The following is a 23,757-nucleotide window of genomic DNA, read 5'->3' on the forward strand; positions in this document are numbered from 1 at the left end:
AACAAAGCAATATCCACCTTCTCCTTTCTAAGACTCAAGAGTACCTTCTTCCTCTTAATTGGTGAGTGACTTCCCTTGATATTCCAGGTACACCATTTAATCAAATCATTAGCCATAATCTTCTGCAATTACATTTAAATTCCAGAGAGGAGGAACCCAAACCACAAATTACTGAGTCTTAGTGTCGCATGGTCCACCAAATATAAAAACTACATAAACTAAAACCACTACATTTAACAAACATACAAAATTATTAAGAATAAAAAAACAACAAAAGCCAGAAAACAAACCATCGTATAAAACGCCAATAGTGCTGAGTAGGAGAACTCACCCCCTGCCTGGAGGGGGCAACTACCTGTCCTAAACTGCCCATAAATAGGCATCTAACCATCTCAACCACCTTCACTTCTCCCAGCAAGAGCCGAATCACAAGCACAAGCTAAAAAGAATAAACACCCCATAGAATATCAATATGAATAAAAAAAATTCTTTTCTAAAAAAAGGGGGAATAAATACCCCACCCATCCTTTGGTAGCTCCTAACTTAGAAATTTAAAATGTACATCTTAACCACCGCCAGACATAGTTTGAACCAAATTATTATCAATAGAGGAAAACAAAAGGGGAAAAACAAAGCTCCAACAGGATTTCCTCCATTTCTTTTACAGAATGATAAACACATACCCAAGCAACAATATTTATACATACTACAATTGTTTAAAATATGTTAGTTTGTCCACAAAGTTCTTGCCTTCTCCGATGTTTCAAAGAGATGCATGGATCCATCTAAGGTGATCCGAGGCACTGCCAGATATCTCAGGGAATCCCAAGCTCCTTCAATCTTCTCTTGACACCATCATACGATTTTCGTTTCCAGATCACCACCGCTGAAAAGTTCTGAAAAAACATGATCTTCGACCCCTCGTAAATTAGGGCCTTTGGATCCTTCCCCTGGAGTCTGGAAGCTTCTGTTACTCTCTCCTTATCCTGGTAATGTTGGAACCGCACCAGGAAAGGATGAGAGCGTCGGATCAGACCCGACCTCCGTGCTGCGACCCGGTGAGCCCTCTCTATCTTCAATCCCCTCATGCCAGTCTCCAAGTCAAAGAAGTTCAGAAGCCAATCTTCAACAAATTCCACAGGCCGCTCACCTTCCTTACCCTCAGGCAGACCGATGATCCGAATGTTTTTTCACCTGCCCCTGTTTTCAAGATCTTGGTCACGCAAATTACGAACCTGCATCTTCAGGGCTTGGATCTCTTCCTTGAATGAACTGGCATCAGCTTCCACCACTGTGACCCTGTGCTCCACCTCATCCGTCGTCTTCTCCAGGTCTCCCAGCTGCTGCTCATGCTTCTGCAGCATGAGAGAGACTGGAGCCAGCTTCTCTTCAATCTGTTTCCCCACCATCTCGCGTGATTTTGAGAGCTGGTTCACCAGGTCCTGGAGAGTAATCGGCTCCAAGGCTGCCGCAGGCTGAGCTGCAGGCCTGGCCTCAGATGCTCCTCCTCCCTTTTTAGGCATTTCTGGACAGCTGAAAATACAAGTAATGGAATTTTTAAATGTTTCTTGGGGCTCCACAATCTTTCCAACGCCCCAAGAAATCCTGATGACCTGGGTTGGGTGGGTTAAAGGACCATCCTGCTCCTGCTGCGATGCGAAGCTCTGCAGTGTGATCTTCTCAGATCGCCGCCATCTTAGATCCCCCCATCCCCATAACTCTTGATTCCACTAATGATTAGATATCTGTCTATTTCAGTTGGAGCATACTTTATGAACTAGCTTCCACAGTCCTCTGTGGTAAAGAATTCAAAAATTCATTACACTTTGAGAGAAAAGATCATCATCTGTGCCTTACAATGTTTGGTCCTTTGCTCTGAGATTATGCCGTCTGATGCTAGACTCTCTCACAAGGAGAAGCAACCTCTCCACTTCTACCCAATCAAGTCCACTAATATTTTGTAATGTTTCTATAAGGTGCTATCTCATTCCTCTAAACTCCAATGTAGTTGGAAAATGGAAAGCTTTCACAAATGAGATAACGAGAGTCCAGAGACAGTATGTTAGGATGAAAGGCAGGGCTGGTAGGTGTAAGGAATGCTGGATGACTAAAGAAATTGAGGTTTTGGTTAAGAAAAAGAAGGAAGCTTATGCCAGGTATAGACAGCAGAGTTTGAATCCTTAGAAGAGTATAAAGGCAGTAGGAGTATACTTAAGAGAGAAATCAGGAGGGCAAAAAGAGGACATGAGATGGCGTTGGCAATCACGGTTAAGGAGAATCCAAAGGGATTCTATAGATGCATTAAAGACAAAAGGTAACTAGGGAAAGAAAATGGCCCATCAAAGTTCAGCAAGGCAGCCTATGTGTGGAACCGCAGGAGATGAGGGAGATACTAAACGGGTATTTTGCATCAGTGTTGACTGTGGAGAAGGACATGCAAGATACAGAATGTGGGGGAAAAGATGGCTACATCTTGAAAACTGTCCATATTACAGAGGAGGAGGTGATGGATGTCTTAAAATGCATAAAAGTGGATAAATCCCCAGGACCTGATCAGATGTACCCTATAACTCTGTGGGAAGCTAGAGAAGTGATTGCTGGGCCCCTTGCTGAGATATTTGTATCGTCGATAGTCACAGGTGAGGTGTCGGAAGACTGGAGGTTGGCTAATGTGGTACTACTGTTTAAGAAAGGTGGTAAGGACAAGCCAGGGAACTATAGACTGGTGAGCCTGACGTCGGTGATGGGCAAGTTGTTGGAGGGAATCCTGAGGGGCAGGATTTATTTGTATTTGGAAAGGCAAGGACTGATTAGGGATAGTCAGCATGGCTTTGTGCGTGGGAAATCATGTCTCAAGAACTTGACTGAGTTTTTGGAAGAAGTCATGAAGAGGATTGATGAAGGCAGAGCAGTGGACATGACCTATGTAGACTTCAGTAAGGGTGTGACAAGGTTACCCTAGGGAGACTGATTAGCAAGGTTAGATCACATGGAATACAGGGAGAACTAGCCATTTGGAAACAGAACTGGCTCAAAGGTAGAAGACAGAGGGTGGTGGTGGAGGGTTTCCTTTCAGACTGGAGTCCTGTGATCAGTGGTGTGTCACATGGATTGGTCCTGGGTCCAATACTTTTCGTCATTTATATAAATGATTTGGATGTGAACATAGGAGGTATGGTTAGTGGGTTTGCAGATGATACCAAAATTAGAGGTGTAGTGGACAGCGAACAAGGTTACCTCAGAGTACAATTTTCCTTGGAGCATCAGAAGCTGAGTCGTGGTGTTATAGAGATTTAAATTAGATTCCCTTCAGTGTGGAAACAGGCCCTTCGGCCCAACAAATCCACACCAACCCTCCGAAGAGTAACCCACCCAGACCCACTCCCCCCTAACACTACGGACAATCTAGCATGGCCAATTCACCTGGCCTGCGGGAGGAAACCAGAGCACCTGAAGAAAACCCATGCAGATACAGGGAGAATGTGCAAACTCCACGTAGACAGTCACCCAAGGCTGGAATTGAACCCAGGACCCTGGTACTATGAGTCAGCAGTGCTAACCATTGAGCCACCACGTCGCCCATGCTTTATAAAATCATGAGGAACATGGAAAGGGTGAATACTCCCGTCTTTTCTCCAGGCTGGGAGCATCCAAAACTAGAGGGCATAGGTTTAAGGTGAGAGAGGAAAGATTTAAAATGGACTTAAAGGGCAACTTTTCTATGCAGAGGTTGGTGTATGGAATGAGCTGCCAGAGGAAGTAGAGACTGGTACAATTACAACATTTAAAAGGCATCTGGATGGGTATACAAATAGGGAGGGCTGAGAGGGATATGGGCCAAATGCTGGCAAATGGGACTAAATTGATTTAAGATATCTGGCCGGCATGGACACATTGGACTGAAAGATCTGTTTCCGTGCTGTACGACTCTATGACTAGTCAGCACGCCAAATAGGAAGTCAAAATGAAGTTCCTCTTTTGGGCTAAGCAGAAGAAGAATGAAGAGACAAAATGCTGATGGAACTCAACAGGTCCGTCAGCATCTGTGGAGAGAGAGCGAGATTCTTTCTGGTTGATGCATGTTGCGAGTATTCTTCAGTTATAACTCAGAGGATCAGCATGTGTAGCACTTTGCTGGAAGAAGTGGGGTTAATGGGATCCAAGTAGAGGAAAAGGGGAGGAAGGGACTAGGAGGTATGGAAAAACTACAAGAAAAGAAATAGGAGAGGGAAGAGGAGACATAGAAAAACTCCTCTATGCTCTTAGTTCCCTGCCATTTTAGTAATATTCAGAGGACACAATTTTAATTAAAATGTAAAAATAGTGAAAATGGATCTGTTTCGTGCTGACTGTCACTTTGTTCATGAAGGATGAGAGCTTCTACCCAACAAAATTAATTCAAATTTAGTTCAGCCAATTATTTGCTGGCCATATCTCAGTTCTGATCAGACAGAAGCACCGAAGACCTCAAGGAATTACAAGAAAGTCACAAAAAAACTTAAACAAGAACTAGGCTTGAAAGGAAACACAGTAGCTTGTGTTTTTTCTTGAAAAGAAACTTAATAAACCTCAATAATTGTAGTACAGAATGATACAACACTAAGCCTAAGGATCTTCCTCACAATGAGGTTATAGCTTGCTGAATTAATGGGAAAATCTTAGTAAATGCGTTACAGCAGTCACCACAGTGACAGCAGGCAAAACAGTTATCATTGAAAAAGTCATCGAAATTGTTGACGCAGGAGTTTTGGATGGAATGATGACAGGACAGAATAAAAATGAGTAATGTACTCAGGAGTGTTACAATAATACCTCCTGGCCTTGAGATGACATTTCGAAATGCATTTTACTTTGTGGTTCATTGTATTTATACAGTCCTGATCTAAGGGCTTTATTAATGTTCAAATGGACACTAGCTAAAGCAAGCCCAAAGAAATAATATGCTGACCTCTAACTAAGGGCTGTCGTCTCTTTTCAAATAGTGGAGGACCTGTTGTGTGCTTCTGTAAGATTTTTCTGATTACAAATTATTTTCAATTTATTTTCTAATCTATTTTTCTGAATCAACCTGTTCAGAGATGTTATACACCACTGGAGCAGGTGGGACTCGAACCTGGGCCTCCGGGTCTCAGAGTAGGGACCCTCCCACAAGCGGGCCACAATTTATTTTCTAAATTCTTTACCTTCAACCAAATACATGTGTGTATCAATTAAAGAGGTACTAAGTACCCCCTTCTTAACAGGGCAAGACTCAAGGTAATTAGACATAGAAATGCCTATAGACCATAGAGAGAGACATTTGGTTAAAAGCTTCAAGGGGACAGCACTCACTATTTCTGTTGATTCCATCCAGATGGCACGGTCACTCGGGCAGAAATTCCAGGCCTTGGGTTTTCTACTGTCTTTTCTTGCCAGTTTTGCCATTTTCATACCGGAAGGCAATTACTTTCAGGACCCCTCCCACCTCTTTCTACCTGTTCCAAATGTGCACACATTTCTCAATGACCTATCACGTGTGACTTCTTCATCTACAGTGGCTCTGTGGAGTACAGAACAGTGAGAGGTGATCTCATTGAAACATACACGATTCTGAAAGGACTTGAGAGAGTAAACACTGTTTGTGGAGGTTGTTTGTCTGGCTGGACAAATACAGGGACACAGTTTTATTTTGGATAAACAGCCAATCATTTGGGACTGAACTGAGGAAAACTATCTTCACTCAAGTGATGTGAATCTTTGGAATTCTCCACCTCAGAACTCCATTATTGAATATATTTAAGGCTGAGATAGACAGATCTTTGCTGTTTTAAAACCTATTCACAATGAGGACATCACTGGCTAGGCCTGCATTTATTGCCCATCTTTAATTATCCAATTAAGAGTCAACCATATTACTGTGGGTCTGGAGTCACGTGTAGGCCAGACCAAGATGGCAGTTTCCTTCATTAGTGAACCAGATAGGCTTTTCCCAATAGATTTTTATTGAATTCAAATTCCACCATCTGCCATTGCAGGATTTGAACCCTGGACCTAAGAACATTACCTGGGTTTCTGAATTAACAGTCCTGTGACAATACCACTTGGTCATTGCCTCGCTATTGTCCCTGGAAATCAAGGCAATTGTTGGGTGGGTGCCGGTGAGATGGTGTAGAACCAGATCAATCATGATCACATTGACAGAGCAGGGTCAAGAGACTGAATGCCCCTCAACTGCTATTCCTTATGTCCTAGTTTTGATGGGGGGGAACCTGAAAGAGAAGCAGAGGGTGGAGGTAGATGTTCATGATGCCATAGTCAGAGACTGAGCTAATTACTGTTACCCCTCTGGAGGGCATACAGGGGACAAATATGATTGAGGACATAAGGGAAGAGGCTACCTTCATACAGACTGTTTCACAGCAAAAACATTTGCATTTGGTGAGGGCAAATAAAGCAAAGGAACACAATTAATGGGAGTTTAATAAAACATTTGTAGTATCCTCAGTTTTATTAATAAAGGTGGAGAGTACAAGAGTAAGGAAGTGATGCTGAACTTGTATCATTAGGCCCCTGCTGCAGTATTATGAACAGTTGGGGGTACCACATTATGGGAAAGTTATGAATGCTTTGGAGGGAGTGTAGAATCGATAGACAAGAATGGTTCCAGAAATGAGATACTTCAATCATGAGGCTAGTTTGTACAAGTTGGATCTGTGCTCTCTGGAAAGCAAAAAGCCAAAAGAAGATCTGACAGAGATTTCCAAAATCATGAACATAGTGAGAAGCTGTTACTGTAAACGGGGCAAGAACAAGAGTGGCACAGATTGAGAGTAAAGTGCAAAAGAAGTAAGGGTATCAAATAATGGCTCCTGCTCCTTGGATGCTGCCTGACCTGCACTGCTTTTCCAGCACCACTCTAATCTAGACTCTGGTTTCCAGCACCTGCAGTCCTTGTTTTTACTTTGATGTTTCTCATCTCCATTCTCCCACCTTCACCCCTGTAACCCTTGATCCCCCGAGTAATCAAGGACCTATATGTTTCTCTATTAAATACACTCAATGACCCTGTGGCAATGAGTTCCACAGATACACAACCCTCGGCTGAAGAAATTCCTTTTCAACCCAATTCTAAAGAGTTGTCTGTTCACTTTGAGGCTCTGCCTCCGGTCATAGTCTGCTCCAGTTTCTTTTTAGTAGTAGACAGGCAGGAGGCTGGAAGAACATAGCAAGCCAGGCAGCATCAGGAGGTGGAGAAGTCCACATTCCTGGAAATGCTGGTGTAGGACAAAGTGCTGAATTGACTGCTTCTGTTTAACAATGATGTGGCGATACCGGTGTTGGACTGGGGTGGACAAAGTTAAAAATCACACAACACCAGGTTATAGTCCCCCAGGTTTGTTTGGAAGCACTAGCTTTCAGAGCACAGCTCCTTCATCAGGTAGTTCAGAGCTACAAAAGCTAGTGGGCGGCATGGTGGTTAGCACTGCTATCTCACAGTGCCTGAGACCTGGGTTCAATTCCTGACTCAGGCAACTGACTGTGTGGAGTTTGCACATTCTCCCTGTGTCTGTGTGGGTTTCCTCCGGGTGCTCTGGCTTTCTCCCACAGTCCAAAGATGTGTGGGCCAGGTGAATTGGCCATGCTAAATTGCCTGTAGTGTGAGGTTAGGGGTATTGGTGGGTCGGTGTGGACTTATTGGGCTGAAGGGCCTGTTTCTACACTGTAAGTAATCTAATCTATAACCTGGTGTTGTGTGATTTTTAACTCTTGTGTTACAGCTCTGTGTCCCTGAGAGAGGTTGCTGCAAAAATAGCTGGATTTACCTGCAGTTCCAAGCCTGTACTTGCATCGCCCTCTGGCTGCAGCAGTGATTGCTGAGATTAAAGGGCTGAGCTGTGAGTCAGCAACAACAAGAGGCGGACCAGGAAGGGCTGGAGAGAGAGAGAGAGACTCCCCGTTCGGGTGATTGACAGGAGAGTCCGTCCCGGGGAGCGCTCAGCCGCTTGTGTCGGTGAAGCCAGGCCGGTTGAGAGGATGCAGGCTGCGGGAGAGGCTGGGGCTGCTACCCAGCGGACTCTGTCTGTGCACAACTTCAGCGAGAAGCTGTCGGAGCAGATGGTGCATTTTCATGTCCTCCGCATGAAGGACAGCTTTTTCTTATGGGTAGGGAGCACCCCTACCCTCTCCAACCTTGCTGTAGCCATGTGCACCAAGTTTGTAAGTAACACGCTCCCCGTATTGTTCCCTTAATCCTCCCCCCCACCCCGACAAAACGTTTGGTGCTGATATTGCATTTCGTTCGAGGAGATGACATGAGCAACCACAGGGATGACTGTTTCTGGAACTCCCCCGAGTGGTCAGAACGAAAAGTCTCGGTGATTGGGCTTTGCAGGAGTTGGGTAGTTGGGGGGTGGGGGGAGAGAAGTTCATTTCCAGAAACATGCGCCACAGCCTAAGACGTAGGAGTGGGAGTAAGGCCATTCGGCCCATCGAGTCCACTCCGCCATTCAATCCTGGCTGATGGGCATTTCAACTCCACTTACCCGCGTTCTCCCCGCAGCCCTTAATTCCTCGAGACATCAAGAATCTATCCATCTCTGCCTTGAAGACATTTAGTGTCCCAGCCTCCACTGCACTCTGCGGCAATGAATTCCACAGGCCCACCACCCTCTGGCTGAAGAAATGTCTCCGCATTTCTGTTCTGAATTGACCCCCTCTAATTTTAAGGCTGTGTCCACGGGTCCTAGTCTCCTCGCCTAACGGAAAAAATTTCCTAGCACCCTTTCCAAGCCATGTATTATCTTGTAAGTTTCTATTAAGTCTCCCCTTCATCTTCTAAACTCCAATGAATACAATCCCAGGATCCTCAGCTGTTCCTCGTATGTTAGACCAACCATTCCAGGGATCATCCGTGTGAATCTCCGATGGACACGTTCCAGTGCCAGTATGTCCTTCCTGAGGTGTGAGGACCAAAACTGGACACAGTACTCCAAATGGGGCCTAACCAGAGCTTTATAAAGTCCCAGTATCACAATGGTGCTTTTATATTCCAACCCTCTTGAGATAAGTGAGGTCTGCAGATGCTGGAGATCAGAGCTGAAAATGTGTTGCTGGAAAAGCACAGCAGGTCAGGCAGCATCCAAGGAACAGGAATGCTGCCTGACCTGCTGTGCTTTTCCAGCAACACATTTTCAGCTCTTGAGATAAGTGACATTGCATTCGCTTTCTTAATCACGGACTCAGCCTGCATGTTTATCTTTAGAGAATCCTCGACTGGCACTCCCAGATCCCTTTGTACTTTGGCTTTATGAATTTTCTCACCGTTTAGACAGTAGTCCATTCTTGTATTCTTTTTTCCAAAGTGCAAGACCTTGCATTTGTTCACGTTGAATTCCATCAGCCATTTCCTGGACCACTCTCCCAAACTGTCTGGATCCTTCTGCAGCCTCCCCACTTCCTCAGTACTACCTGCCTGTCCACCTAACTTTGTATTATCGGCAAACTTTGCTAGAATGCCCCCAGTTCCTTCATCCAGATCATTAATATATAACGTGAACAGCTGCGGCCCCAACACTGAACCCTGCGGGACACCGCTTGTCACCGGCTGCCATTCCGAAAAAGAACCTTTTATCCCAACATTCTGCCTTCTGTCAGACAGCCAATCCTCAATCCATCCCAGTAGCTCACCTCGAACACCATGGGCCCTCACCTTGCTCAGCAGCCTCCCGTGTGGCACCTTATCAAAGGCCTTTTGGTAGTCTAGATAGACCACATCCACTGGGTTTCCCTGGTCTAACCTACTTGTCACCTCTTCAAAGAATTCCAACAGGTTTGTCAGGCACAACCTCCCCTTACTAAATCCATGTTGACTTGTTCGAATCAGACTCTGCTCTTCCAAGAATTTAGAAACCTCATCCTTAATGATGGATTCTAAAATTTTACCAACAACCAAGGTTAGGCTAATTGGCCTATAATTTTCCATCTTTTGTCTTGATCCTTTCTTGAACAAGGGGGTTACAACAGCGATCTTCCAATCATCCGGGACTTTCCCTGACTCCAGTGACTCTTGAAAGATCTCAACCAATGCCTTCGCTATTTCCTCAGCCACCTCTCTCAGAACTCTAGGATGTATCCCATCGGGGCCAGGACATTTATCAATTTTAAGACCTTTTAGCTTTTCTAGCACTTTCTCTTTGTAATGGCAACCTTACTCAACTCAGCCCCCGACTCCCTTTAATTGTTGGGATATTGCTCATGTCCTCCACTGTGAAAACTGACACAAAGTACTTGGTAAGTTCTCCTGCTATTTCCTTATCTCCCATCACTAGGCTTCCAGCATCAGTTTGAAATGGCCAAGTGTCTACTTTTGCCTGTTGTTTGTTTCTTATGTATTGAAAGAAACTTTTACTATCATTTCTAATATTACTGGCTAGCCTACCTTCATATTTGATCCTCTCCTTCCTTATTATTCTCTTTGTTATCCTCTGTTTTTTTTTTGAAGCCTTCCCAATCTTCTGATTTCCCACTGCTCTTGGCCACTTTATAGGATCTCTTTTTTTCTTTAATACATTTCCTGACTTCCTTTGTCAGCCATGGCTGTCTTGTCCCTCCCCGGATAATCTTTCTTTTCTTGGGGATGAACCTCTGTACAGTGTCCTCAATTATACCCACAAACTCCTGCCATTTTTGCTCTACTGTCTCTCCCCCGCTAGGCTCTGCTTCCAGTCTATTTTTGTCAGTTCCTCTCTCATGCCCTCATAATTACCTTTATTTAACTGTAACACCATTACATCCGATTTTGCCTTCTCTCTTTCAAACTGCAGACTGAACTCTACCATATTATGATCGCTGCTTCCTAAGGGTTCCCTTACTTTAAGATCTTTTATAAAGCCTGATAGGGTCTTCAAAAGAATTAATAGTTAGGTAGCTGGTGTAATTTTTCAAAATTCATAGGTTCCCATGAAATTGGAAAGTGTAAAACTCTCTTTATTCAAAAAGAGAAGGCGTTAGAAAGCAGGAAATTATAGGGCTGTTAACTTCACATCTGTCATGGGGCTAAGTTAAAGACTTTTAATAATGCAGGACATTTAGAAATATTAAAAATAATCAGACAGACTCAACATGGTTTGTGAACAGGAAATCATTTCAACTCATTTTGTGTTTTTTTAAATAGTATCTTTTTGACGAGTCAAATAATATGGATATTGGGGAACTGGTGGATATAATGTCGTTAGATTTTCAGCAGGCAATTAGTAAGATGCCACATCAAAGGTTATTACAAAAAATAGTTTCTGGTGTCGGGAATAACTTATTGACATCTATAGAATGAAATAAAGAACTGAGGATGCTGGAAATCTGAAACAAAAACAGAAATTGCTGGAGAAACTCAGCAGGTCTGGCAACAACTGTGGAGAGAAAACAGTTAATATTTCCAGTCCAGAGATCTTTTTCCTTCTTGCAAAGAAGTCTGGCTAGCTAACAGGAAACAGAGACTTGGCTTAAGTAGGTTTTTCCTTCTGGTTGATAAAATGTACCAAGTGGTGTACCACATGGATCAGTTCTGGGGTCTCAACTGTTCACAACTTGTACAGCTAACCTGGGTAACAGGATAAAGGTATGCTTGTTAATTTGTTGATGACACAAGGGTAGTTGTGAAGAGGGCCTAAGGAGGCTACAAAGGGATATAGATCGGTTAATTGAATAGGCACAGACCTGACAAATGGGGTATAAGATTGAGAAAATGTGAAATTGTCCATTTTGGCAAGGAAACAAAGAATCCAGATATTGAGATGCAGAGGGATCTACGTGTCCCAGTGTATGAATTGCAAAAGCTTGATGTGCAGGTTTAGCAAATGATTAGGAAAGCTAATCAAATACAGACATATGGAGATAATGCTTCATTTACACAGGACATTGGTGAATCTCCATCTGAAGCACTACATCCAGTATTTGTCTCTTATTTAACAAAGGACTTCAATATTGTTTAGAGAAGGTTTATTTCACTAATGCATTTAATGAGGAAATGTCCCATGGACTAGGCTTGTACCCACTGGAGCTTAGAGGAGTGAGAAACAACTTGATTGAAACTCAATGACTAGGAAACTTCACAATGTACCAACTGCCTGTATCTCCTGTAAACAAGTGAAAAAGTTGCTGGAGAATGAGATTGAAGAACAATAGGGGAGTCCAAAACTAGAGGGCATAGGTTGAAGGTGAAAAGGGGTAAGATTCAAAGGGACCCGAGGGATAACTTTTTCATGCAGAGGGTAGTGTGTGTATGGAACAAGCTGCCGGTGGAGGTGGGTACAGTTACAACATTTAAAAGGTGTCTGGATAGGTATGTGGATAGGGAAGGTTTAGTGGGAATACTGGAAAATGGGACTAGATCAGATTGGGATGTCTGGACGGTGCGGACGAGTTGGACCGACGGGTCTGTTTCCGTACAGTATGACTCCATATACGGTTTGAAAGCTCTAGACTGGAGAACGTGCAAAGACCAGTCCCTCCTGTGGGAGAATCTAGAACTAGGGCTTACTATTAAAAAGAAAGAATTGGCTATTTAAGGCGGAGTTGAGGTGAAACTTTTCTCTGTCACTGTTGTGATTCTTTGTAACTTTCTTGGTGATGAAATCAGAGTCGTTAAGTATTTTTAAGTTAAAGGTAGGTGGATCAACAAGGGGGTGAAAGGTTATCACAGCTAGGAGGGAATGAGATCAGCCATGTTATTAGATGGCAAAGTCGGCTGAAGGGGCCAAATGGCCTACTCCCACTCGTTACTTTGTTAGTTGGGTAATGAGTTGCCATACCCTTTCACTTGCATCAACAATTGGCATTTATATAGCATCTTTTGCTAGTAAAATAAACTACACGAGATCCACCAAATACAGTTTGGCACCAAATCTCAGTGCCCCAAAGATTGTTAGACAAAGACATCTTAAGGACCTTAGACCTGCAGCAGCTTAGAAGGAACAACGGCAGGGATGACGGCAGGGATGATGAAAATTAGGGGATGTGCAAGAAGCAAGAATTGGGGGAGTGCATTTTGTTAAAAAGATTCTAAGGCTGGAACCCGTTAGAGATAAGGGAGATGGCTTGGACACCTGTAGGGATTTGAAAACACAAAATTTAGTGAATTTAAAAATTGTTCTGAGGAAATTAGTCATAGAGAGGTACAGCATGGAAACAGACCCTTCGGTCCAACCTGTCCATGCTGACCAGATATCCCAACCCAATCTAGTCCCACCTGCCAGCACCTGGCCCATATCCCTTCAAACCCTTCCTATTCATATATCCATCCAAATGCCTCTTAAATGTTGCAATTGTACCAGCCTCCACCACTTCCTCTGGCAGCTCATTCCGTACACATATCATCCTCTTTGTGAGAAAGTTGTCCCTTAGGTCTCTTTTATATCTTTCCACTCTCACCCTAAATCTCTAGTCCCTCTAGTTCTGGACTCCCTGATCCCAGGGAAAAGACTTTGTCTATTTATCCTATCCATGCCCCTCATAATTTTGTAAACCTGTATAAGGTCACCCCTCAGCGTCTGACGCTCCAGGGAAAACAGCCCCAGCCTATTCAGCCTCACCCTATAGCTCAAATCCTCCAACCCTGGCAACATCCTTGTAAAACTCTTCTGAACCCTTTCATGTTTCACAACATCTTTCCAATAGGAAGGAGATCAGAATTGCACGCAATATTCCAACAGTGGCCTAATGAATGTCCTGTATCGCCGCAAATTGACCTCCCAACTCCTGTACTCAATATTCTGACCAATAAAGGAAAGCATACTAAATGCCTTCTTCACTATCCTACCTACCTGTGACTCTACTTTCAAGGAGCTATAAACCTGCACTCCAAGGTCTCTTTGTTCAGCAACACTCTCTAGGACCTTACCATTAAGTGTATAAGTCCTGCTAAGATTTGCTTTCCCAAAATGCAGCACCTCGCATTTATCTGAATTAAACTCCATCTGCCACTTCTCAGCCCATTGGCCCATCTGGTCCAGATCCTGTTGTAATCTGAGATAACCCTCTTCGCTGTCCACTACACCTCCAATTTTGGTGTCATCTGCAAACTTACTAACTGTACCTCTTATGTGCGCATCCAAATCATTTATGTAAATGACAAAAAGTAGAGACCCAGCACCGATCCTTGTGGCACTCCACTGGTCACAGGCCTCCAGTCTGAAAAACAACCCTCCATCACCACCCTCTGTCTTCTACCTTTGAACCAGTTCTGTATCCAAATGGCTAGTTCTCCCTGTATTCCGTGAGATCGAACCTTGCTAATCAGTCTCCCATGGGGAACCTTGTCGAACATCTTACTGAAGTCCATATAGATCACATCTACTGCTCTGCCCTCATCAATCTTCTTTGTTACTTCTTCAAAAAACTCAATCAAGTTTGAGACATTAGAAATAAAATCCTTGTTCTGGGCTTCTCCACTCAACGCCACATTGTACAACGTGAATAGGGTGGTAACCGGGCAACCATTTCATCCAAGGATTCAGATAGCATCTTTAACCTGTGAGTAGTGCTCACATGTTTCGCAGCCATTGTCTAAATGTCTTAAGGGCACACCTGAAGCAGTGATAATTTATTGTGAATACTGAGTTGTTAGAACAATTTTTTTTATACTGCAAGTTGTGTAGTGAGTGAGCTTTGCCCCTTTGAGATTGAGAGGACAGTGCTTTTTATGACAATAGGAAGAAAGTTAATCTGACATCTAATTTTCATTATTCAAGTCATCCATCTCCAAAAACTGTCAAAAAGTTGATTGGTTTCTATAGTTACTAATGAAAGGTTCATCCATTAAATTTCAATTTTGATCTCCCTGGTAATAGTATCCTCTCGGAAGAGATACTTATTGATTTTCTTGATCTCAAGTGGTACTCTCTGTGACAGGCTGACTGTTTGGGTGGAGTTTACCTGCATTGGTTTCCTCAAGGCGCAATGTGGTTGACTCTCATTTGCTCTCTGAAATGGCCCAGCAAGCCGTTCAGTTGTACCATTTTACTACAAACTCTCTTCAAGGGCAACTAGGGATGGGCAATAAATACTGGCCAGCCAGCGACGCCCACATGCCACAAATGAATCACTTTGCAAGTGATGTATCTCAGTCAGTACTGCACGAGCCTGATTCTCAATTGGAAACGGAATCGTTTCAGTTGTAAGTTTCATTGTATCATTGCAAGTTTCTCCACTTCGGTTACAGCGTCGGAGAATGTGCTTTCAGTTTTGCATTCAGCACCAGAAGAATTAAGGGGGTAGGGTGGGAAACATTTTGATGAAGAGTGTTCTGAAGTGTACAATACTAAAGGCACAATGGCTTGAAAGGTTCAGTAGAACAGTTGTTCTCAAGTACATCAGACGCAGTTGCTTTTTATAGATAGTAGCTGGCAATTTTGGTCCTAATCCCTCAGCGAGCTGTCATCTACAAACAGAATACACTTTCCCCATTTGTTTAGGATTTCCCCACACAGTAATTTTCTGATGGAGAGAAGAAAAAAATCCAAGATTGTTATTCAGGGACTGCTTTTGGGCTCCATGACTATGGCATTTAACCTGAAGCTAACAAACTGATTGTTTTATCTGGTGTGGGGACAGGCAGGCGAAGACCTAATCCAGAGACAAAGAAGTGGAACAAATAATAAGTTAACTTGCAGACACTCTGCCTAGTGTGAAGGAATAATGTATTCACTCCTCTGTCAAGGAAGGAAACAATTCCATGAACTGTTCCTGAGCTGCTTGTATTGTGTGACATAAGAACGTAAGAACTAGAACATCTGACCTGTTGAGCCTTCTCTGCCATTCAGTAAGATCATGACTGATCTTTTCACGGACTTGACTCCACTTACCCGCCCGCTCACCATAATCCTTAATTCCTTTACTGCTCAAACATCTGTCTATCTTTACCTTAATAACATTCAACGAGGTAGTCACAACTGCTTCACTGGGCAGGGAATTCTACAGGTTCATAACCCTTTGGGTGAAGAAGTTCCTCCTCAGCTCGGGCCTAAATCTGCTCCCTCTTATTTGGAGACTCTGCCCACTCGTTCTTGTTTCACCTGCCAGTGGAAACAGCCTCCCTGCTTCTGTCGTCTGTTCATAATTTTATGTTTCTATAAGATCCCCTTCATTCTTCTAAATTCTAATGACATTTCTTATTTTTCAACCTGTTTATTCTGTAACTAAAAAATATACCAACAATGGATATAACATTGTCAAGTTGCTTCATTTTATTTAAAAAAAACTCCCAGAGGTTTGCAAGACTAGTTAAAATAGTGTTTAACTAATATTCTACAAGATGTTCCTTTTCTGATCCACAAATCAGTGGAAGTGCATTAAGTACATGTTAGTTCAGGTAATGGATATTCTGTTGTGGAGTACAACACCTTCCATTCCCAGCATCCAATGACAATATCAGACATGGGTTCCAGGGGAAGTACAGCAAAACCAGAAACTTCACATATTTTCTCCTACTTTTAAAAACAGGATTTCTTGACCAGTGAAGTTCTTTTCCCTCTCATATCGATCTTCTTCATTTCCATGATCACTAGAGTCACAGAGACGTACAACACAGAAACAGACCGTTTGGTCCAACTAGCCCATGCCAACCAGATATCCTAAATTAATCTTGTCCCATTTGCCAGCACTTGGCCCATATCCCTCTAAACCCTTCCTATTCATATACCCATCCAGATGCCTTTTAAATGTTGCAATTGTACTAGCCTCCACCACTTCCTCTGGCAGCTCATTCCATGCACGTACCACCCTCTGCATGAAATAGTTGCCTCTTAGGTCTCTCTTAAATATTTCCCCTTTCACCCTAAACCTATGCCCTCTAGTTCTGGACTGCCCCAGGGAAAAGACCTTGTCTATTTACCCTATCCATGCCCCTCATGACCTTATAAAGTCACCTTTCAGCCTCTGATGTTCCAGGATAAACAGCCCCAGCTTATTCAGCCTCTCCCTGTAACTCAAACCCTCCAACCCTGGCAACATCCTTATAAAGCTTTTCTGAACTTTTTGTGGGCGGCACGGTGGCACAGTGGTTAGCATTGCTGCCTCACAGCGCCGGAGACCCGGGTTCAATTCCCGACTCAGGCGACTGACTGTGTGGAGTTTGCACGTTCTCCCTGTGTCTGCGTGGGTTTCCTCCGGGTGCTCCAGTTTCCTCCCACAGTCCAAAGATGTGTAGGTTAGGTGAATTGGCCAGGACAAATTGCCTGTAGTGTTAGGTAAAGGGGTAATGTAGGGGTATGGGTGGGTTGCGCTTCGGCGGGTCGGTGTGGACTTGTTGGCCCAAAGGGCCTGTTTCCACACTGTAAGTAATCTAATCTAATCTTATCACATCTCTTGCTCTCGCTCTTTCTCCACTCACACGCACTCCACACTGACCCACTGGACGTACAAGAATAAGAATTAAACATTAGCTTTTGGCTGACATTTGCCTAAACAGAATCCTTCACTTCTCACTTACATTGATGAATAATTGGGTACTTCAGTACTTGCCCACACCCATATCGGTCTGAAAATATAAACTCACCTGGACTTGGAAACTAACCAGACTCAAACCTGTTTTTGTTTTTCAAAGGGACGTTGCTGGAAATATTGGGTGTGGAAGAACATGGGATTTTTGTGGCACACTGATTGCCTGTCCCTGTCTGTGGGCCAGGAGGCCCATGATATCTTTTAGTTGAAAATTACCCCTTGCAAACATTGTATGTGTAAAAGACAATTGCAACAAGGCCAGCCAGATGGATCTCATAGAATATGAGCTCCCTGATTGGACCAGATTAACAGCCTCAATCAGGGAGCTCTGGCTGACAGATATGAACAGGAGAGTCTTCACTCTGAGAGCTGCCTCTGAGGGAGCTGGATTAGAATAGAAAAAAAAGAGAAAAAAATGAACAGGAGGGTCAGAGATTCTGCTCACTCTCGGACCCGACTCTGAGCTAGCTGGGTCAGTGTCATGTACTATACATGTGTAAATACAGAGTGACTTGGTGAGTGGGATACTGGCCTCAGTGGAACTATTTCAGTGAGTCCTTAACTTTTTGCCTAAAATGAGCGTCAAATGTTCTACTTTTACATGAGTCTATACGGGAATTAAAATTCCCTCCACGGGACTTCGTAGTCATCAGTAAAGCAAAGAGCACTTAGAGTCACAGAGATGTACAACATGGAAACAAACCCTTTGGTCCAACTCGTCCGTGCCAAGTCAGATATCCTAATCTAATCTAGTCCCATTTGCCAGCACTTGGCCTATATCCATCTAAACCCTTCCTATTCATATACCTATCCAGGTGTATTTTAAATGTTGTCATTGTATCACCCTCCAACACTTCCTCTGGGGAGTGGTGCTGAACAAAGAGACCTTGGAGTGCAGGGTCAGAGTTCCTTGGAAGTCGGGTTGGAGGTATATAGGATAGTGAAGTAGGCATTTGGCACCCTTTCCTTTATTGGTCAGAGCATTGAGTACAGGAGTTGGGAGGTCATGTTACAGCTGTACAGAGCATTGGTTTGGCCACTTTTGGGATATTGTATGCAATTCTGGTCTCAATCCTATTGGAAGGATGTTGTGAAACTTGAAAGGGTTCAGAAAAAGATTTACAAAGATTGTGCCAGAGTTGGAGGGTTTGAGCTATAGGGAGAGGCTGAACAGGCTGGGGCTGTTTTCTCTGGAACATCAAAGGCTGAGGGATGACCTTATAGAGGTTTACAAAATAAGAGAGGGGCATGGATAGGATAAATAGACAAAGTCTTTTCCTTAGGGTGGGTGAGTCCAGAACTAGCGGGCATAGGTTTAGGATGAGAGGGAGGAAATTTAAATGGGAACTAAGGGGCAACTTTTTCACGCAGAGGGTGGTACGTGTATGGAATGAGCTGCTAACACTTGTCACTGACCCACAGGGTTAAATGTTGCTGAAAACATGGAGTGATCTCTTAGGTGGGAACTTCACCTCTTGTGATGCAGTGATACTATTTCTGATCACTGGGCTGTTATGAACATAGAACAACAATGATACCATCGGGTTTACTAGCTGCTCAATCACATGAAAGGATTTTTACCAAATACCCAGCCACTGCTGCAAAAAAGCCACAAACGATGTTTTCACACTGAGCAAACTCCAGATGTGGACGTGCACATGAGGTGAAAGTAGAAGCTGAAGTATTTGAAATTTAGGAAGAACATTATTCTAAAGATTAACTGAAAATTTGACCATTTGAGCACTCAGCAATTATAAAGTTAGTTTGTCCTGACCTACATCAAAACTTATTAATCACAACCCAGTTAGAATGCATGGTTGAAGAAAACATAACTTCTGAAGGGATTAAACCACAATAAGGGAGGGGGATAATTGAAAGTCTTGCTGATTTTTTTAAACAATCGCTGGCTTATGGATATCCACTATACATTCTCTGTGTGTTGGAATCCTGATTGACACTGACACTGATAGTTCGCGTCTCTGTGTTGATCTGCCCAGCTTCCTACAGCTGAGTTAGTCTTCAGTGGGTAAAAAGTGAACAGCTCTCCATCAATCCCAGATCCCAGATCCCAGATAAATCTGTCCCTTGATGAGAAAATGGTTCTGGTTTTGGGGCAAGTTGGACTTGGGTTACTATCACACAAGGTATTTGCTGTCTGTGTTACTGGAGAATGGGGAATGTTCTGTGAGGACAATACTTCAGCTCCTGCCTGTGCTTGCACTCTCCAGGTAAAGAAATCTGGGCCGGGTGCTGGCAGGTGGGACTAGATTGGGTTGGGATATCTGTTCGACATGGACGGGTTGGACCGAAGAGTCTGTTTCCATGCTGTACATCTCCATGACCCTATGACTCTGTGTGTCACTAGTCCACGTTACCCAGAGTGGTCCAGGTTGTTGGTTCACTACCACTTTATTGAGGGCAGTTAGGGATGGATAATAAATACTGGCCTAGCCAGCGATGCCCACAAACAAATGCTGAAGAAGAAACAACACACATGTGGCTATTTTAAACATTGAAGGTCTTAAAATGCAGTATCTAAATATGGAAATGTTGTTGATTTGCAGGACCCAATGCCAGTGTCCACGTTAATCCTTGGAGATTCCTCTGATACGACTCCAAACTCTGTGGCACAAAGACTAGGTAAGAATGTTTCTTAATCAACAAAAATATTGTGACTCGTTTTCATTTTGATCTTCTTATTCCCTTCATGCAGTCATCATTCCTGTTCTGCCACACCCACCCAATCCCATTAAAGTAAAACGTCTTGGCCCAATGACTAGATGCCAGTTTGTGTGATTTAAAGCTTCAGTCTGTGTTGGAAGACTATACATTTTAGAGTTTTATGAGACATTTTATTGCGCCTCCTTGTCCAGGATAGGATTATAGCTTGACATCCAAAAGATAATCAGTTCATGACACTAGCTCCCAACCACCCACTCTTTTCTCTCCTACTGTTTCTTGTCCCTCTCCATTTTGACAATACCATCAAAGTCAATCCTCAATCCATGTGTTTTAGCAGACCCCATAATGTTGTTAGAAAGGGAGTTCCAAGATTTTGACCTACTGACACTGAAGGAACTGGGATATATTTCTGAGTCAGGAGAGTAGGAGAAAGTGAGGACTGCAGATGCTGGAGATCAGAGTCGAGAGTATGGTGCTGGAAAAACACAGCAGGTCAGGCAGCATCCAAGGAGCAGGAGAATTGACGTTTCAGGCATAAGCCCTTCATCAGGAATCAGGAGAGTGCATAATTTGGAGAGCAACTTACAGGTGGTGGTGTTCCCTTATATGGCACAGTGGTTAGCACTGCTGCCTCTCAACACCAGAGACCCGGGTTCAATTCCCGCCTCAGGAGTTTGCATATTCTCCCCGTGTCTGCGTGGGTTTCCTCCGGGTGCTTCGGTTTCCTCCCACATTCCAAAAATGTGCAGGTTAGATGAATTGGCCATGTTAAATTGCCTGTAGTGTTAGGGGCAGGGGTAACTGTAGGGGAATGGGTATGGGTGGGTTGCGCTTCAGTGAGTTGGTGTGGACTTGTTGGGCCGAAGGGCCTGTTTCCACAATGTAAATAATCTACCCTTGTCCTTCTAGATGAAGAACTTCTGGATTTGGAATGTGCTCTTGAAGGAGCCTTGGTGAGTTGCTGTACTGCCATCTTGTAGATGGTACACACTGCTGCTACTGAATGTCAGTGGTGGAGGGATTGAATGTTGAAAGTGGTAGGTGTGGTTCCAGCCAAGCTGCTTGCTGGGGTTTGTGTGTTGTTGGAGCAGCACTCCAGCCAAGTGTGACTCCCTATCACCCTCGATGTTTGATTCCCTCTTCAAGCTGTTCGAGCCAAGCTTGAGATCTCGATAAGCCTTGGCTCTTCAACTAGATTTCTCAATTTGTACAGAGCCCGTCTATTTTCTGTCTTTCTCTTTATCCTCCTTGGACCAGTTGAAGAGTAATCCCATAGTGACTGAGATAGAGATGAGACTGTTTTGGTTAAGAATTTGGGGAAATTAGAGAGTGAATTTCCCCAATGCTGTGCTAATTTTTTTCAAATCCAGGGAATTGTTGGAACTGGGGACATGTGAAGAAGAGAGAATGACAGTAACCGATTAATTTGTGGGATGTTATTAATCCTTTAATTTCATATATATTGTTTTGAAAAGTCAGGTTAAAATATGTCATTTATATCACTTTAATACTTATGTGGATTATTACAGTTGCCTTAATGTTTTACAGCCACTTCATTTCCTTTTCAATGTTAATGTGTCACTTATTTAAAGGAGTGAATTCCATTTTAAAAACCATTATGAGAGTGCTCACTTACTTAGCTGGTCCTGTAGATGATCTTCATAGACTGTAAAAGACAAACAAGATTCTGGCTTCACGGGTAACAGCATGTGTTGCATTGAGAAGGTAGGCTTTATTAGTGAGGGCTGTATACAGACTGAAGAGGCTTTGTGGATGATGGAGGTACTAATTAAGCAGTAAATCTGCAATAAGGGGTTGCTTTTCCAGAGCAGTAATATTAGGGGAAGAGCAGAAAGCACCCCTTGATTAGATTTGCGATAAGTAGAGATGCTGTCAGTTGGCTTCCAATTCACAATAAATGTGCAGTGTAATGTTTTACTGATGGTTTGTACATAAAGATTGTTTCTGGGTGAGGAACAAGCATCCCAGTTACATATAGAACATAGAATGTTACAGCTCCGGCCCTCGATGTTGTGCCGACATGTGAAATTAATCTGATGCCCATCTAATCTACACCGTTCCATTATTAACCACATGTATGTCCAATACCCATTTAAATGCCCTTAACTACGACTACGACTGTTGCAGGCAGGACGTTCTACACCCCTACTAATCTCTGCGTAAAGCAACTAACTCGATATCTGTCCTAAATCTAAGTCCTTTCATGTTAACCTTCATTTGAGAAAAAAGGTTCTCACAGTCCATCCTATCTAATCCTCTGATTATCTTATACATCTTGATTAAGTCACCACTCAACCTTCTCCTCTCCAACGAAAACAGACTCAGTTCCCTCAGCCTTTCCTCGTGAGAGCTTCTTAGGTCGTGTGCCATTGAAATGTACTGAAAGCCTGTGCTTCACATCAGGTTTTAACTGGGCTCCCATTTGTTCCTTTTGAATGTACCATGCAGCGAAGAAGACAGGAAAACAGGTTTTCATCAGCTACAATCTGCCCAGCACCAACACCAGCCTCTCACTGCAGGTGGAAAACCGAATCAAAGAAGAAATGAAAACTCATCCAGACAAGTTTTAGTCGTCCATTTATTTTTTTTTTAAGGAATTTTAGGTTGATTTGTTTAATAAAATGTTATAAATGCCATTTTTCTTGTCGCTCGTTCTTTAAATCGAGCTTCGGGTGCTGAAGTGAGGGTTGTGTTTGGGTTTGGTGACCCCAGCCAGCTTAGTGCTGGACTCTGTGTTTATGTTTGTGTCTCCAGTGAATGGTTTATGTCTGAGCTGGTCGGCATTCAGATGGCATCGTGCTGCCATGCCAGCTAAAGTGAGCCAACTGTGCATGTGCTGAAGGACAAAGCAGCGACTTTCCCAGTCTGCATGGACCCCGGGTTTCCGAGGGTCCAACGCCGGTTGCTATGCTGCTGATTCCAGTGCGTCTTTGACTTTTTCTGAAACAGGAATCAAGACTTGGGATTCTGGGTAATCCAAGATGGAGGGCTGGAAAAATTGTGGCTGTAAGAGCTGTTCCTTTTTTGAGGTGTTTTAGGTGTTGGAGGTGATTTCCTTGAATTTTTTACTGTTTTATACACTGTGTTGCATTGTTTTGGAACTTTGGGGGAAAGATAGCCAAAACAGCGGCACTTTTAAAAGGGAGAAAGGCAGACAAAAGGCAGCGAGCACATGGTCAGTGAGGGAGAGAGAGAAAGAAACCTACCAACTGACACAGCAGTGAAACAGGAATGGTTTAGAGGGATATGTGCTGGCAAATGGGAAGAGATTAGGTTAGGATATCTGGTCAGTATTGATGAGTTGGAATGAAGGGTCTGTTTCTGTGCTATACATCTTTATGACTCCGACGTGTAAATGGAGAGGCCAGTAGGTTAATAGCGCATGCGCTTATTGGGGGTGGGTGGAGGATGGTGTTAAGGGGGTGGGGGGGGGGGGCAGAAAGGAGAAATACTTGGCAGGGAGGTCACAGGTGTGCTCCGTGATCTACACTGAATGTGTACAGAAACTGGAATGAACTGTTGGATAAAAATAAATAATTCCAGCTGAAGGGCGAGCATTGGTCAAATAGCTTCCAGCACTTT

The 23,757-nt window shown here is 43.5% G+C and overlaps 1 protein-coding gene across 2 annotated transcripts; it reads left to right on the forward strand.

Annotated features, from left to right (window-relative positions):
* Nucleotides 1-7,903: 7,903 nt before the first annotated feature.
* psmg4 (proteasome (prosome, macropain) assembly chaperone 4) lies at nt 7,904-22,811 on the forward strand. Of its 2 annotated transcripts, XM_060850118.1 has the most exons (4): nt 7,904-8,196; nt 20,037-20,112; nt 21,064-21,107; nt 22,624-22,811. In XM_060850118.1, the coding sequence occupies exons 1-4, from the start codon at nt 8,014-8,016 to the stop codon at nt 22,720-22,722; spliced, it is 402 nt and encodes a 133-aa protein (XP_060706101.1). In that variant the 5' UTR covers nt 7,904-8,013; the 3' UTR covers nt 22,723-22,811. The 2 variants fall into 2 exon arrangements, with proteins under 2 accessions (XP_060706101.1, XP_060706103.1); XM_060850120.1 differs by lacking the exon at nt 21,064-21,107.
* The last annotated feature ends 946 nt before the right edge of the window (nt 22,812-23,757 follow it).

This window comes from Hemiscyllium ocellatum, chromosome 34 (assembly GCF_020745735.1).
Source record: "Hemiscyllium ocellatum isolate sHemOce1 chromosome 34, sHemOce1.pat.X.cur, whole genome shotgun sequence".
NCBI lineage: Eukaryota > Metazoa > Chordata > Chondrichthyes > Orectolobiformes > Hemiscylliidae > Hemiscyllium > Hemiscyllium ocellatum.

What these genes read in the sequence shown, in the direction of transcription:
- psmg4 (XM_060850118.1), top strand. Translation starts at nt 8,014, where the DNA reads ATGCAGGCTGCGGGAGAGGCTGGGGCTGCTACCCAGCGGACTCTGTCT. An exon ending in CTCTGTGGCACAAAGACTAG is followed by an intron (nt 20,113 to 21,063) that starts GTAAGAATGTTT and finishes TTGTCCTTCTAG; the next exon opens with ATGAAGAACTTCTGGATTTG. An exon ending in GTGCTCTTGAAGGAGCCTTG is followed by an intron (nt 21,108 to 22,623) that starts GTGAGTTGCTGT and finishes TGTACCATGCAG; the next exon opens with CGAAGAAGACAGGAAAACAG.